The sequence below is a fragment of the Podarcis pityusensis genome (genome assembly GCF_964106645.2).
Source record: "Podarcis pityusensis genome assembly, chromosome: 15".
In the NCBI taxonomy this organism is placed as follows: domain Eukaryota; kingdom Metazoa; phylum Chordata; class Lepidosauria; order Squamata; family Lacertidae; genus Podarcis; species Podarcis pityusensis.
The window spans coordinates 22,985,587-22,999,421 of NC_138040.1; the positions used below are offsets into that span (position 1 = coordinate 22,985,587).

A 13,835-nucleotide genomic window follows, 5' to 3' on the forward strand; every position below is an offset into this window, starting at 1 on the left:
CAGACCCAGGGCCTGAATGCGGCCCTCCAGGTGTCTCTATCTGGCCCTGGGGAATCTCACCAAGAAATGGCCCTCGCCCACCCTGCTTCACTCCTTCCTTAGGTGTTTGAGACTGGCTGGAATGTGTCCTTGAACCCTCATCATGCCTACTGCTTCCTTGGGTGCTTGATAGAGTGAGGTTGTGCAGGGTATGTAGAAACTAACCTACCATGCAAATGCAAGAATTACATTTCTTCTCTTCCCACTTTGCTTCTGGGTGCACCCAGCATTAGCATGTGGCCCCCAGTGTGCAGAACCAAATGGTGAAAATGACCTGGAAGGCCTGTAAAGGTCAACTTGGTAGCCCACATTACCCGGGGACTATGCCATTCACTGCAATACAGTCATACCTCAGGTTGAATGTGCTTCAGGTTGAGCGCTTTCGGGTTGCGCTCCGCGGCAACCTGGAAGTAACGGAGCGCGTTACTTCCGGGTTTTGCTGCTTGTGCATGCACAGACGCTCAAAATAACGTCACGCGTGGAAGCAGCTAAACGCGGCACGCGCAAACACGCTGTCACGTCTTACGTTTTATTCAGGATGCGAGGTACCACTGTATGTTCATCCGCTTGCTTTGAGAGATGCTAATTGGCTGGCTTTGATGCTATCTGCTGACTTGGGATGCTTGGCTATTGGCCTTGAAAGGGGGGCTACCCATAAGGCTTGGATGCCTGCCACCTAGGCCTTCATTGGTCAGGTGGACTGATAGAAATTTCTGGCCAAACTGACATATGGTGTTTTCTGTATAAGCAACGCTTAACATGCTAGCCTCTCGTGGACAGTCATGACAAACGTTTGCTGTTTCAGGGGTTGCCCAGAGTCTGTAAAGGCAGGAAGGTCTCTGGCATTGCATTGTAAGTTTTCACTTTTCTACAATAAAGCACTAGAATTGACCTCTCTGGCATTTTTGACCCCTGCACCAAACCACTCGCACAACCTCACCTTTGGGCCTGTGGATGAGGGCACCCAGAAAGCTTTCCAGAATGGAATGTGGCTTCCTGGCTAAAAATGGTTCCCCATCCCTGGATTAGGGAGTGTTAGACCAGACCTGGGGATACCAGGGTTTGAACCCCCACTTAACCAGGAAGCTCACACAGGGTGCTATGAGGATAAACCAGGCATAGGCAAACTCGGCCCTCCAGATGTTTTGGGACTACAACTCCCATCATCCCTGACCACTGGTCCTGTTAGCTAGGGATGATGGGCGTTGTAGTCCCAAAACATCTGGCGGGTCAAGTTTGCCTATGCCTGGGATAGACTAAGAGGGAAGGACTGTTGGCAGTGTGATGCAACTCAGCCCACACTGAAGGGTGATGTGTCTGCACACAAAATAGCAGAGAGTCGGGGAGGGGACACACCTCCAGACTTCCTAGACTGGCCTTTAACCTTTGTTGCCCTTCCTTCAGGCTAGACCGATACTCTTATGGTTGCTGACCTCATTTCCTACTTTCCTCTTCTTCACTTCTCAACTTGCAAGGCGCCTTTTGTGTATTTATTGCTGAGATGCAAGAGCAGGCGCAACTCATGGCATTCTCTCATCTTAACTTTGTTAGAACTAGGATATTTCCCACCAAGCAGTTATTTCCTGCAATAAATGCAGCTTCCTTGCCTTCCTAAACCCAGAGTCTCAGTGAACTTATACCAAGGCTAAAGTGTGCTCCTGCAACAGTGATTTGGTTTTAAGTTCAATTTCTGCTGATGCATTTGAACTCCAAATGCCACCAAGAACCACATGTGATATGCTGAGCACCCTGGAGGAATCCCCACAAAAGCAATTAAATAAATTAATAATCAGCCCATCCTCTACTCTAATCGCCTTAATACCACCCCAAAGCTATTGTCTAACCTCAGCAGAGGTGCTCCTTAGCGGAAATTGCTTGCTCCTTCTATTTGCTCGCTGCCGCGCCACCCTAAGCTATCATGCACAGGAATGGGAGTGAGTGGGTGGGTGGAGAAATTAAATTGCATTTAAAGGTGAATCTACCCAATTCACACTTTCTGAAATTGCATGAACTTAAACACAGCCATCCTTTGAAAACTGCACTTCTCCAAATCTTGCAATGCATTTTCTGAAACCCAGTAATGTGTACCAAAATTTAAAAAGGAGAATAAGCATAGGGTAGGGTCCAGGGTGAACTGAAATGCACATATTCATGAAAGCAACATGGAAAAATGCATTATATCGGGGAACATTGCTTTGCAAAAATGTGTATATTAGGAGAAATTTGCACTAACATGCTGATGAATTTACACAAGGACTCTTTCCAGGGAAAGAAAAATCCACAAGCTAAGGTGGAAATGCAGAGAACCCAAGAAAAACCAAAACTGACATTTGCCCATTCAAAAACACTACCAATTTCTTGCACACAACGCAAAACACACATATCTTAATCATCTTTGCAAGTGACAGAGGGCTTGAAAGATATTGCTATGAGACATTCTCTGTCTCTGGAACTCTTCTAAAAAAAGAAAAAGAAAACTGTTCTAAATGCAAACATGTAAAGATAAGTTGCCATAAAACAGAGAGACTGGCAGGCAGCACAGCCAATCAGATAATCAACATGTTTTTGCATATGGCTACGGACGATGTTAATGTCTCTGGCAAGCATTCCTTTGCCAGAGAGATAGTGAGCGAGCAAAATCATTTCACAGCTGTTATGTAATAGCTGAACAATTACAGCTTGGGTCACAGCTGTGAAATGTAGGGGTTGTTGTTCTTTCCTTTTTCCAAGAGTGGAACTGAGCCCAACTTTTCCTTTTAACAGCTGCTTTAAGAATCAGAAATGAGCTGCATCTTTGCAGGTGCAGCCTCTTCAAACATCCCCAAAGGTTTACCTGGTCCCATTATGTGGAAAAGCGCTACAACCGTTTCCCTTTATTGGGAACAAGTTCTACAGGGTGGATCAAAGCAGGGAGCGATGTGCAGCTTTCCACCAGGATCCGAAAGTAGTCTGAATAATGGTTTCCGACATCAGTCCCTAAACACACTCACCTATCTAGGGGAAGGGACAGGCTATTTATTACAACACCATTTCCCTCCCATTTTGAAAAAAAACATGAATTAAAATAAATCCATACAGAAACAAGCAAACAATAATAACAATACAACCGCTAACCTAACAGAAGCTACACCTCATCAAACACAAAATCACCTCTGTGAATCTCAAAAAAACCTTCTGAAACAGAATTAGATTCACCCGAAGCCTAAAAACTAAACCAGAATGGGAGAGATGAGCCTTCTTGGGTAGGTAGGCCCATAAACCCGGTGCCACCACAAAGAAGACTCTGCCCCCACATCATCACTTCCCTGTTTCTCTAAGGGAATGGGAAAAGGGGAACATGGGGCAAGACTTCCTTAGATGACCTGCCTGTGCAATTAGTTGCGTACGGGAGGCGACAATGGGAGTGCTCAGGTAAGCTGACTGCTTAAGGTAGGCAATAACCGCCTCTCTCTGCTGGTACAGAAGCAAAAGCAGGTGTTACGTGGGTTCCTTCTTCCCCCACAAAATAGGGTGGGCCTTTTGCATCCACCGTGGCAGGGTGGCAGTTGCTTCCACATGGTGTGATTCCACACGGCTGTGGGACACAGGTGAGTTGCAGAATCACAGGCATTACTCACTTTCCCTTCCGGCTGGTGACAATCAGACTCACCCAAGTGACCCTGCTTATCTGGTACTTTAACTCACACCAGTTCTCCAGTGGGATGGGAAGCTGCCTCCCTGCTGCCGTGGACGTCTGTGGGGTGGGATGCTAAGGTCAGGGCACCAGTTCTGGCGTCCCAAGGATGCACTTTCTTGGAAATCAGTCCAGCTGCAGCCCACGAGATGTACTTACTCTGCTTTCAAAACTGAGAAGCCATTAGCTATACATGCCTGGTTCTTATGCAGCGTATCTTTGACGGGAGCGGGTTGCTAATTACCGGGGAAGTATCAGTATCCGGCCGCTGACGAGCCGAAATACTAACCTTGCTGTCGAATAATTATGAAGGCAAAAGCCACCCAGCTTCTAAAGAACGACGGGTAATTCATCCTAGAGGAAGAGGAAGGAGAAAAAGTGCAGCAAATCAGTCGCCCATCCAGAACCAGGTCCCATATGTAAATCCCACCGTAAAGCGTATGTCAAGATCGCCTCAGCATCGCTTGACGGGACCAGACGGCTTGAAATTTGGGAAACCAGTCACTCCATCCGTGCCCACAAACACAAAACCTCTTAATTAGGTCGCGGTTAACGACACCGCTCTTGTTTGAAAAGGGGAACAAAGGGTTTGTTTGGCTCATTTTGTCGGGGCAAACTCAAGGAACAATGCTGGAGGGGGCATGTTTGCTAGAAAGTGCTACCAGTGTCAGCTTTAATAGGTCTGAATATGAAAATAGCTCAGATAGGAAACACTCATTCCCCTAATAACCCCAAACGATTAATCAATGATCTCCATGCTACAAAGCTTTTGGCTGAACAGATTCTTATTGTATACCAAAACGAGAGCCAATTATCTACCGTGGAGTGCTCTCTTCACTGGAAGACTTTCAACGCTGCCTTAACTAATCCTTCCTTCTTCTTCTTCGTTCTTCTTCTTCCCTTTCTGTATCAGCTGGTGAGGCAAAGAACACTTCACATTTCTTGACTGGTAGGATGGGAGGACAAACATTGACACAGCTGCCCATCTTTTGCGTTAACACAGATATCAGTTTTGCAAAGGGTTTGGCGGGGGGTGGGGGGGCGTGTGCGGAGACGAGATAAAAACGAAGCTCCATAAATAATACAGAAATCCTACGTGGGTATTTTAATTCCTTTCGTGCCCTGAGGAATTTGTTATACATTATTAATCTGGTACAAAATCGCTCTCAATGTAAAGTGCTCAGAGTTTCATTACCTTTGCATTTTTATTAAATCAGGGCCAGATTTTTGCATTTCTGCCCGGGAATCTGTTGCAAAAGAGAGAAACATGGACTGCCACTCTGGACCTATTAAAGGCTCTTGTATTACGTAATTTGCAAGGCCCTTAATGACTTGGGTTCAAGGTACCTCAAGGATTGCTTGATCCCTCTTATCCCTGCCCGGTCACTGAGGTCTTCGGGGAAGTCACTGCTTTTTTCGAGGCAAAAAAGGTGCTGGACCGAATGTCCCTCAGAAGACCCACTGCAGAGCCCAAAGAGGATCTCTTTGGGCTGAGGGGTGGGGAGGGTCTTCTCATGAGCCAGAGGCTTGTTGAAGCTGCTCAGCTGAGGCAAGGTGGGGGTCCTCCTGTGCCTCAGCTGAGCAGCTTAACAAGCCCCCAACCCCCCTCTCCAGCTCATGTGAGCCAGAGCAATGTGGGGCTTGCTCACTGAGGAATGGGACATCCTCTACAGGCTCCTGAAAGGGTCTCTTCACAAGCTGGAGGTGCAGCAGAGCTTTGTTGAGGCTGGTCAGAGCTCTCCCCCCACTTCTGGGACCCAGCTGAGAGGTGCCGGAATGCTGTTCTGGCCCGTTCTGGCTGGAAAAAAAAAGCCCTGCTGCTAATGGTCCCCATGGCTCAGCTGCATGGCTTAGATCAGCGGTTCTCGGCCTGTGGGTCCCCAGATGTTGTTGGACTACAACTCCCATCATGCCTGAGCTCTGGCCTTGCTAGCTAGGGGTGATGGGAGTTGTAGTTCAACAACATCTGGGGACCCACAGGTTGAGAAAGGCTGGCTTAGATCCACCAGAAGCTGCGATGCATTCAGTAGTGTGGACCCAATTTTGTGGTACTACCATCCAGTTGAGGTCATTCAGGCCGAACTTCTGATGCTTAGTAAATACTTTTTTTTCTAGCAGGCATTTTAACAGAAGCCTGCTTTTACACTTTTAACTGATTATCGCCTTTTCTGTATTGTGTTTCTTGTACAGCACTTAAGAGACGATTGCCATTAAGCGGTATCTCAGTCATGTAGATAAATAATAATACAGAACTCACATGGCTGTCTTCAACAAAGTTCAACTCAGAGTAGAACCCACTGAAATGAATGAACCTGTTTACTGTGCCCATTAACTTCAGTGGGTCTACTCTGGGTAGGTCCATCACTGGAGACAACCCACAATGCCTCCTGCATTTAGTTCAATTGGGGGGGGGGGTAGCAGCCCCAGAACACCCACAGAGCTTACCCTCCTTTGAAGGGAGCTGTGTGGGGCTCTGAATATGGGGCAAAGCAGTGGCATAAAGGGGGTTTACAGATTATTATTATTATTATTATTATTATTAAAATCTACAATTGTGCCCAAGTCAGTCTGGAGAACTGAATGTCAGCACAAGTCGTACAAAGATCCCACGGATAAACTCAGCTGGTAGAGACTCTTAATCTTAGGGTCATGCCCACACTGTTCAAAAGATTCATGCATTGCAGAGAGCTGGACTAGATGACACTCATGTTCCCTTCCAACTTTATAATTCTTTGATTCTATGAACCCAGAATAGTTGCATACACACGTATATGCTAGGAGATGACAATGGGACTAGTATAGGATTCGATATTATCTTCAGAAACCTGAGCAAAAGCCGGCAAAATACACTAGCAACGACAGCTGCATATGCACATACCGGGTTGTAGCCAACTGAACCCATACTCAGAGTAGACTAGGGTTACCAGACGTCCCCGTTTCCTGGGGACAGTCCCTGGATTTACAAATCAGTTCCCTGACAAAATCCATCTATTTAGTAGGAAGTTGAAAAGTGTCCCCGGATTCACTGAAAAAAAATATGGTAACTCTTAGAGTAGACCCACTGAAATCAATGGACTTTCATTGGATCCACTCTGAGAATGGATTCAGTTGGATACAACCTGCCACCTCCAAGTTCTGCTGTAAATGAGCAGAACTTACTGCTAAAACAAGCATTGGGTCATGAGCCATTGAAAGCAATGGAGCAGGACTTCAATATGATGAATTTCAATCAGTTGATCTCACTGGGACTTTGCTACAAATAGCTTTCCCACCATTTCCCCAATCTATTATTATTATTTCTTAAATTTGTTTACCGCCCTATTCTCATAGGCCTCAGGGTGGTTCACAGCCTTGAGGGGGCAGGAAGAGGATGGGGTCCCATGCATCCATGGTTATCATAACTAACTTTTACTGGATTCAGATGTCGCCTTTCTTCTGCAGTGTAAAGCTTTCATTAATCAGAGTTGCTTAAATTCTTTAACTAAAGGCTTGTAAATGTACCTGTGTCTAACATTCTCTCTCTCTCTCTCTCTCTCTCTCTCTCTCTCTCTCTCTCACACACACACACACACGTACAGATTCATTTTCCTAAAACGTAGGAGTGACAGAGACATAATTATAAAATTGTACAATGTAAAAGAGAGATATATGTAATGACATACTAACATTCTATGTAAGTTTAATGTGTGCATGATAGGTATAGGATAAAGATATCAAGATGAAATTTCAGCATTTATCTATATATATAACCAGGAATTGACATTGATATAGCAAATGTGACATGTTCTATCAAATAAATCCAGAGTTCCTGGAATACTGAACATATTTCTGGATTGTTACAGGGGTAGAATTAATTTCAGCTCCTCAGACCTTTTGCTGGGCTCCTAAATGGCAGACAAAGAGAAGTTCAACTCTGCCTATTTTACAAGACATCACCGAAATGCTGTCATAAAAGCAAGCTTGCAAGGGACAGACTCAGAGGAAGTTAAGATTTTAAAAATAAAAAATATACATGGAAAAGAAATCACCAACCTGGTTTGTGGCGAAGAAAATTTAAATCTGAAATAGAAAACCAAAAACTTGGAAAAACCTGGGGGAAAGAAATTATGTCAAGGGCACATGCCCAAAGTCCTCTTTGCTAATTATGGTTGATGGCTGATGCCCCCAAAAGTCCTTTTAGTCTTTCTATTGAAAATCAACACAAAGCAGCTTTTCTCCCCCTTTACGGAGTAGTGACGAGTTCCAATTCAGGACAAAATCCACTTTCCCATTCTAATGGTTATTGACAAGTTGGCTAATCAAAAAACGCAGATCAAAAACGTGGGCCGTGTAAGTCAGGAGCAGCCTCTTGCTCTTGTTCTTTCTGAAAAGTTAAACCTTCCAGTAGATCCAGGAGGGAAATGTCAAAGCTACAAGGAACCAGGTATGTGGCTGTTTTGACCAGAATCACTTTTCACTTACAAGGGGGGATGAAAAAAAACTACAAAAGGGGGAGGAAAAAGGCACCCCTTCCTTCTTTGTGCTCCTAACGGAGGGTCTATATAGTATTACAAAATTAGCATTAAACAGCATAGGAATTAAGCGCGCACACACACACACACACACACACACACACACACACACGAAGTGAGGGCTATTGGCTTCCAAGTTAATTGTACTCTGGTTTATTTTACATTCAAACAGATGTCCAGAAACCAGTTGAGGTTTTCCAGTCTGCCAAATCCATGCCTCACCTTTCAGCCTGGCAAACCTGTTGCAAAAAGGCTAAGGGAGAGGGTGTTGTTTCAGGAAAGAACCTGGCTATAGAGTTGCCAATTTATAAGGGAACAAACCAGCACTGCCTGTTCTAGTAGCTTGTTCTGCCGCGTTTCGTGGCTTGGCGATTTAGCACAAGTGCTCAGTAATGTCTGCAGAGATTCAGTGGTTGTTAAGGGCAGAGTGACAATTGGTTGAGAAGCTGGTGACCTCTTATCTATCCATTTCCCCCCATCCAAGCACTTTGTCCATTGCAAGATGTGTTGGAAGCAGGGGTGCCAACTTGAATGAAATATATATATATATATTGGGGGGGAGTCCTAGGTAAGCCCCACCCTGCATAATTGGTTCTGCACCAATTATTCACCAACACCCCCCACCCCCCAACTGCAGTGCAGATTAAGCCAACTCCCTGGTCTAGTTAGTGGCACAAAGACATGTGAACTGAAACTAAGAGAATAGCATTTGGATGTCCAGTGTCCCAAGATAATCCACACTGGATCCCAAAGCAAAAATGGAGGCACGAATCTGTTCTGCGAGACACACCAACGGAGACACTGCAACACTGCCAATGTGTTTCAGTCCAAATTACATGTGCATTAATCCATCCTGTTCCCATTAGGACACTAGCTTTGGCATTTTTTATCAGTCAGAATATGTCTTAATTGGTAAAATGGTCACACCTGTCATTTCCGGTTATTTTGAAGAGTTGCCAAGTGATGATATAATGTAGTTTGGAAAGCACTGCTTGCAGAGAGACTGATGCAGAAGTTTCAGGTGGATGGAGGGCAAAAACATAGAGAATTTCATGGCAGACTGATGGCCATTTATTCAACATTAGAATGAAGACTCTGTAGGAGTACCTGTCCAAAATATACTGCTGTGCTCATTTCTTTCCTTAATACTGGTTTCAACAACCTTCAGACACTCTCCACTTCAGTGGTCAAAGGAACCTGACGGTTATCATTCTGACCTGACTTATGTTTGGAAACGCAGGATATTTGGTTCAATTCTATTCCATGTGCAATAATTTATAATAATGAAGGGATGCCATTGGGCACCAAGGAAGAAGGCATCATGTCTTCTCAGAATGTATTATAGAATTAGGTCTAGTTACTTGCCCTAGCGAGGTTGATAGTTTGAAGAGTCGTGTGAGGAAGGTGGAGTGATCAGTGTCAGCTAGGATTCAATCCCAGGCTGCCTTTCCCTTCTGCCTGAAGAAATTAAAGAGACCTGCCCCAACATTTTGCTTACTGAACAAAACCAATGCCATCTTTTCTACAAAGGACATGTGACGAAGTCTTCAGGCCATGAGTCTTCCATGAGACTTCTGGTAACTAAATCTTGGGTAGCCTAGCATGAGCTCTCTGAAGCTCAGGGGTTTCAAATCTTTACATTCCATTTGGACGTCATTGCCAATGCCTGGGTTACAGTTTTGTGGATTGGCACAGCTGCAACCACTGCGGCATTTTTCAAATGAGATGTACACTGGGCCATTGCAACTGGAGTGGTGCAGGTGGTCTTTGTTGCGATGGAAGGAACTGGATCTTCTGGAATCAAGAAGCTTGAAATAACTCGCTTTTCCGCGTGACCAAGGCACAAGATGTTGGTTGGATAAGTTATTTATTAGGTGCATTCAATATATCATAGCACTGCCAGCTCCATGGGTGGCTTTGCAGCATGACACTTTAGTGGTGGGGCACTCGTCCTTGCTGCTGTTACTCCTTGCCACCGTTGAATGCTCACATGCCTGAGAGGGATAGGCAACTGAGTGAATATATCGTGGCAACAGCTGCTCCTCACTGTTCCTGTTTAAGCCGCTTAATCCAAGCCAGAGAGAAAGAGCAGCCACAGCCGAAGTCTGGAAGCTCTTGCCATGCCAACCTCCAAAGGTGATCCTGCATACTGGAATAACTTCCATCCCAGGTGCTCCACTCTTGTTCAATCCCATCTCCTCCTGTATTTAAACTAGATGGCCAGAATTGCTACATCAGCTGTGTGATCCTGTACGTGTCTACTGAGTTCGATCGGACTTGGTCCCCAGTGAGTGGGCACAGGATTGCAACTCAAGGCTCTATGGCAAGTCTATATGGCAGCATTAGCAAGCAATGCCTGATTAAATTAGCACACAGTCTGATGCACCAGCAGATGCTTTAGCAACTTCTTGAAAAACCATTACAGTGGTGCCTCGCAAGACGAAATTAATCCGTTCCGCGAGTCTCTTCGTCTTGCATTTTTTTCGTCTTGCGAAGCACGACTATTAGCGGCTTAGCGGCTATTAACGGCTTAGCGGCTTAAAGAAAAAGGAAACAAACTCGGAAGAACTCGCAAGACATTTCGTCTTGCTAAGCAAGCCCATAGGGAAATTCGTCTTGCAGAACGACTCAAAAAACGGAAAACTCTTTCGTCTTGCGCGTTTTTCGTCTTGCGAGGCATTCGTCTTGCGAGGTACCACTGTACTAGTTTCAAAATGCTGTATGTTATATAATTGACCTGTTCCCCCCCCACACACCCCTAGCTATAGTTATAAATCTGATGTGGCTTCTGCTTTTTAGGGATATACATCATTTATACCCAGGGGGTCATGCGCAGCCTGCACACCAGTGGCACATGTGTTGTAGAGTTCAGCAATCTAAGAATGTCAGTGTTGAGAAGTTCTAAACCACCACGGTTGGGCATTTTGGAGCATGAAAATGGTAGGTGCTATCTAGGGAGATTTAGGAAAACCAAACTTCTTTTGAAATCAGCACTATATAGACAGTTATGTGCCTAAAGGTTAAATCAGCAAATATTTGCTTATGGGTCAACATTATATGAACTTTGTTACAAGTTCCTCCAACTTCCCTACTTCACTTTTTTGGCATTCTTGTCTCACTGAAGATGAAAAAGCCAGAGAAGATGCAACGTTTTCAGCAGTCTGGGCTTCTGTGCTCAGTTCACAACCTTTTAATTCTCTTATTTAACTTAAAAAAAAAAATTCTTAGCCCAACTCCTATCATGCGGACAAAAAAATAAATTCCATATATTTCCCCCCAATAAATAGTTTTAGACCAGCATTCCACAAGGGTGGGGTGGGGAATCCAACTTCTTTGCACAACTTAAGGATAGAAGAATTAAGATACAGGTTAGATAATTTGTATAATTTATTCTGAATGCTAAATTTGGGTCTAGCATGCACAGAAATTGGTTTCCTTCAAGTTCTGTAGACCAACAAGCCTCCTTAAGGCCATATTTCTAGAACCACATACAGATCACTTCTCATTTGCTATGGCTTGGTACCCAGAGACAACAGTTCCCCGAGTTCTGAAGCTAGTACATTCAAATCCCGCAAGTTCAGCACGAACCCGTTAAATGTTGTAGGTAATTTACACAATTCATTATTGATTTAAAAGAATTTTTAATACCTCTCATCAGCCCAAAAAAAAACCCCCAAAAAGAAAACGAAAAGCTCCCAGAGAGGATTTGAAATGTTAATATGAAGCAATGGTAGTGCGTTTTATCAAAGTTCTACCAAGAGCAAACCCACTAAAATTCATGGCTCAGTTTTATCCATTAACTTCAACAGGTTCACAGGGAGTAGGGATAATACTGGATACAACCCATTCTATGGGTTTACCCATTCTGGGCATGCCATTTAATGGCTGCCCAGTTATTTCATGGAAGTGCTACCTATGCTGAACTGGGAAATTTAATTCCAATTGTGAAGAGGAAGATTGGGAGTTGGAAACGATTTGAGATTGGGGGGGGGGGGAGACAATATATGAACAGCAAAAGCCTCCCCTCCTTCTGGTGACTTTTATAACACACACCCCGCCACCCCAGAAACTCCTCTTTAAGGCATGGAGCTTTCTGCAGGCGCCAAAGACTGATGAGAACTATAAGCTTCCTTCCTTAAGAAATGAAAGCTGCAATTCTTAGAGAGGGTGCAGGTGTCCATGCTGGAAACGATGTTCATGGTTCAGAATGTTTCCATCAAGCAAGCCATTCTTCCCGTTCATGCTATTTAGCTTATTGCACATATACATTTGCCTTCAGATGGTTGTTTGAAAACCACCTTGAGATGGCTGTTTAGAAAGGCAATTCATCAATAATATTTAACGATAGCCATTTTATGCAACAGTGCGCTCGCCTGTTTGTCGGGTGGGTACTATTGTATAAAGTGGCTGTCGCACATATATTCTTCAACTAAAACACCAAGATTGGCCTCCACTGAAGAATTTCACACAGAGACAACCCAACATAGCATCATCAGTACTGGTTGTAAACATTTTGTGCGGTTCCACAATCGAAGCATGGCAAGGATGTGCACAATTTCTCTCCTTTTTGGGTATGCATTTTTTAAAACACCACCACCACCAAAGTGCATGTTCGGGTCAGTGCTGTGTGCAGGATGTGGATAGCTGGAGAATGCTGTCGTGGGATTGGTGCCATTTGCAAACTATAATGGTCCACTGGCTTTATCATGTTAATCCTGCCAAAGAAATTACATCTGGGCAGGGTGTGTGTGTGTTTGAGAGAGCGAGGTATGGTTACATGAAGCTTACTCCCTTTTTCTACTCCTTCTCCCACCTTGCAACCATCTGGTTAAACAACAAAACTTTAAGATTACAGTGATACCTTGGTTCTCAAACACCTTGGTACTCAAACAACTTGGAACCCAAACACTGCAAGCCCAAAAGTGTTCCAGTTTGTGAACTTTTTCCGGAAGCCGAACGTACTCCGTTTTGAGTGTTATGCGGAGGTCTGTCTGTTTTTGCTATTTATTTTTCGTTTTTATTTTTGCGGCTCTTTTTGTTTTGTTTTTGTGACTGTGTGGAACCCAGTTCAGCTACTGATTGATTGAAGGTGTGACTGCAGTACATTGTTTACTGCTTTCATTTTATGGATCAATGGTCTCGGTTAGATAGTAAAATCCATGTTAAATTGCTGTTTTAGGGGTTGTTTTACAAAGTCTGGAACGGAGTAATCCATTTTGCATTACTTTCTATGGGAAAGCGTGTCTTGGTTTTGGAACGGACTACCGGAACGGATTAAGTTTGAGAACCAAGGTACCACTTTACTGCTTCTCCCAGTCTTGGCAGGTTTTTCCAGGACACCATGGGTTTTGCACAAGTGTCGAATGCCTTCAGAACATTACACGAGGTGCCAAGGTACCAAGGAATAAGAGTGGTAAAAAAAAAAAGTTTCTAGCTTTTCCAAATGGAAACGCACAGCTGGAATCTCAGAAGAGAGATGGCCAAGGCCAGTCTTGCTTCCCCTTCCTTCTCCCTCATGACTAGCAGAATAATGTAAACACATGCAAAACTTGCTTGATTTGCATAAATTATACAAGCTGCTAAATTCCATTCTCTCCCCCCCCCTTTAAATT

At 44.3% G+C, this 13,835-nt stretch overlaps 1 protein-coding gene across 1 annotated transcript in view; it reads right to left on the reverse strand.

Annotated features, from left to right (window-relative positions):
• Positions 1 to 4,106, reverse strand: part of TECTA (tectorin alpha) — a 96,701-nt gene extending 92,595 nt beyond the window's left edge. The window contains exon 1 of the mRNA XM_080983355.1: positions 4,002 to 4,106. Within this exon, the coding sequence (XP_080839481.1) occupies positions 4,002 to 4,065 (64 nt within the window). The 5' untranslated portion in view covers positions 4,066 to 4,106. The remainder of the gene's footprint in view (positions 1 to 4,001) is intronic.
• Positions 4,107 to 13,835: the final 9,729 nt, after the last annotated feature.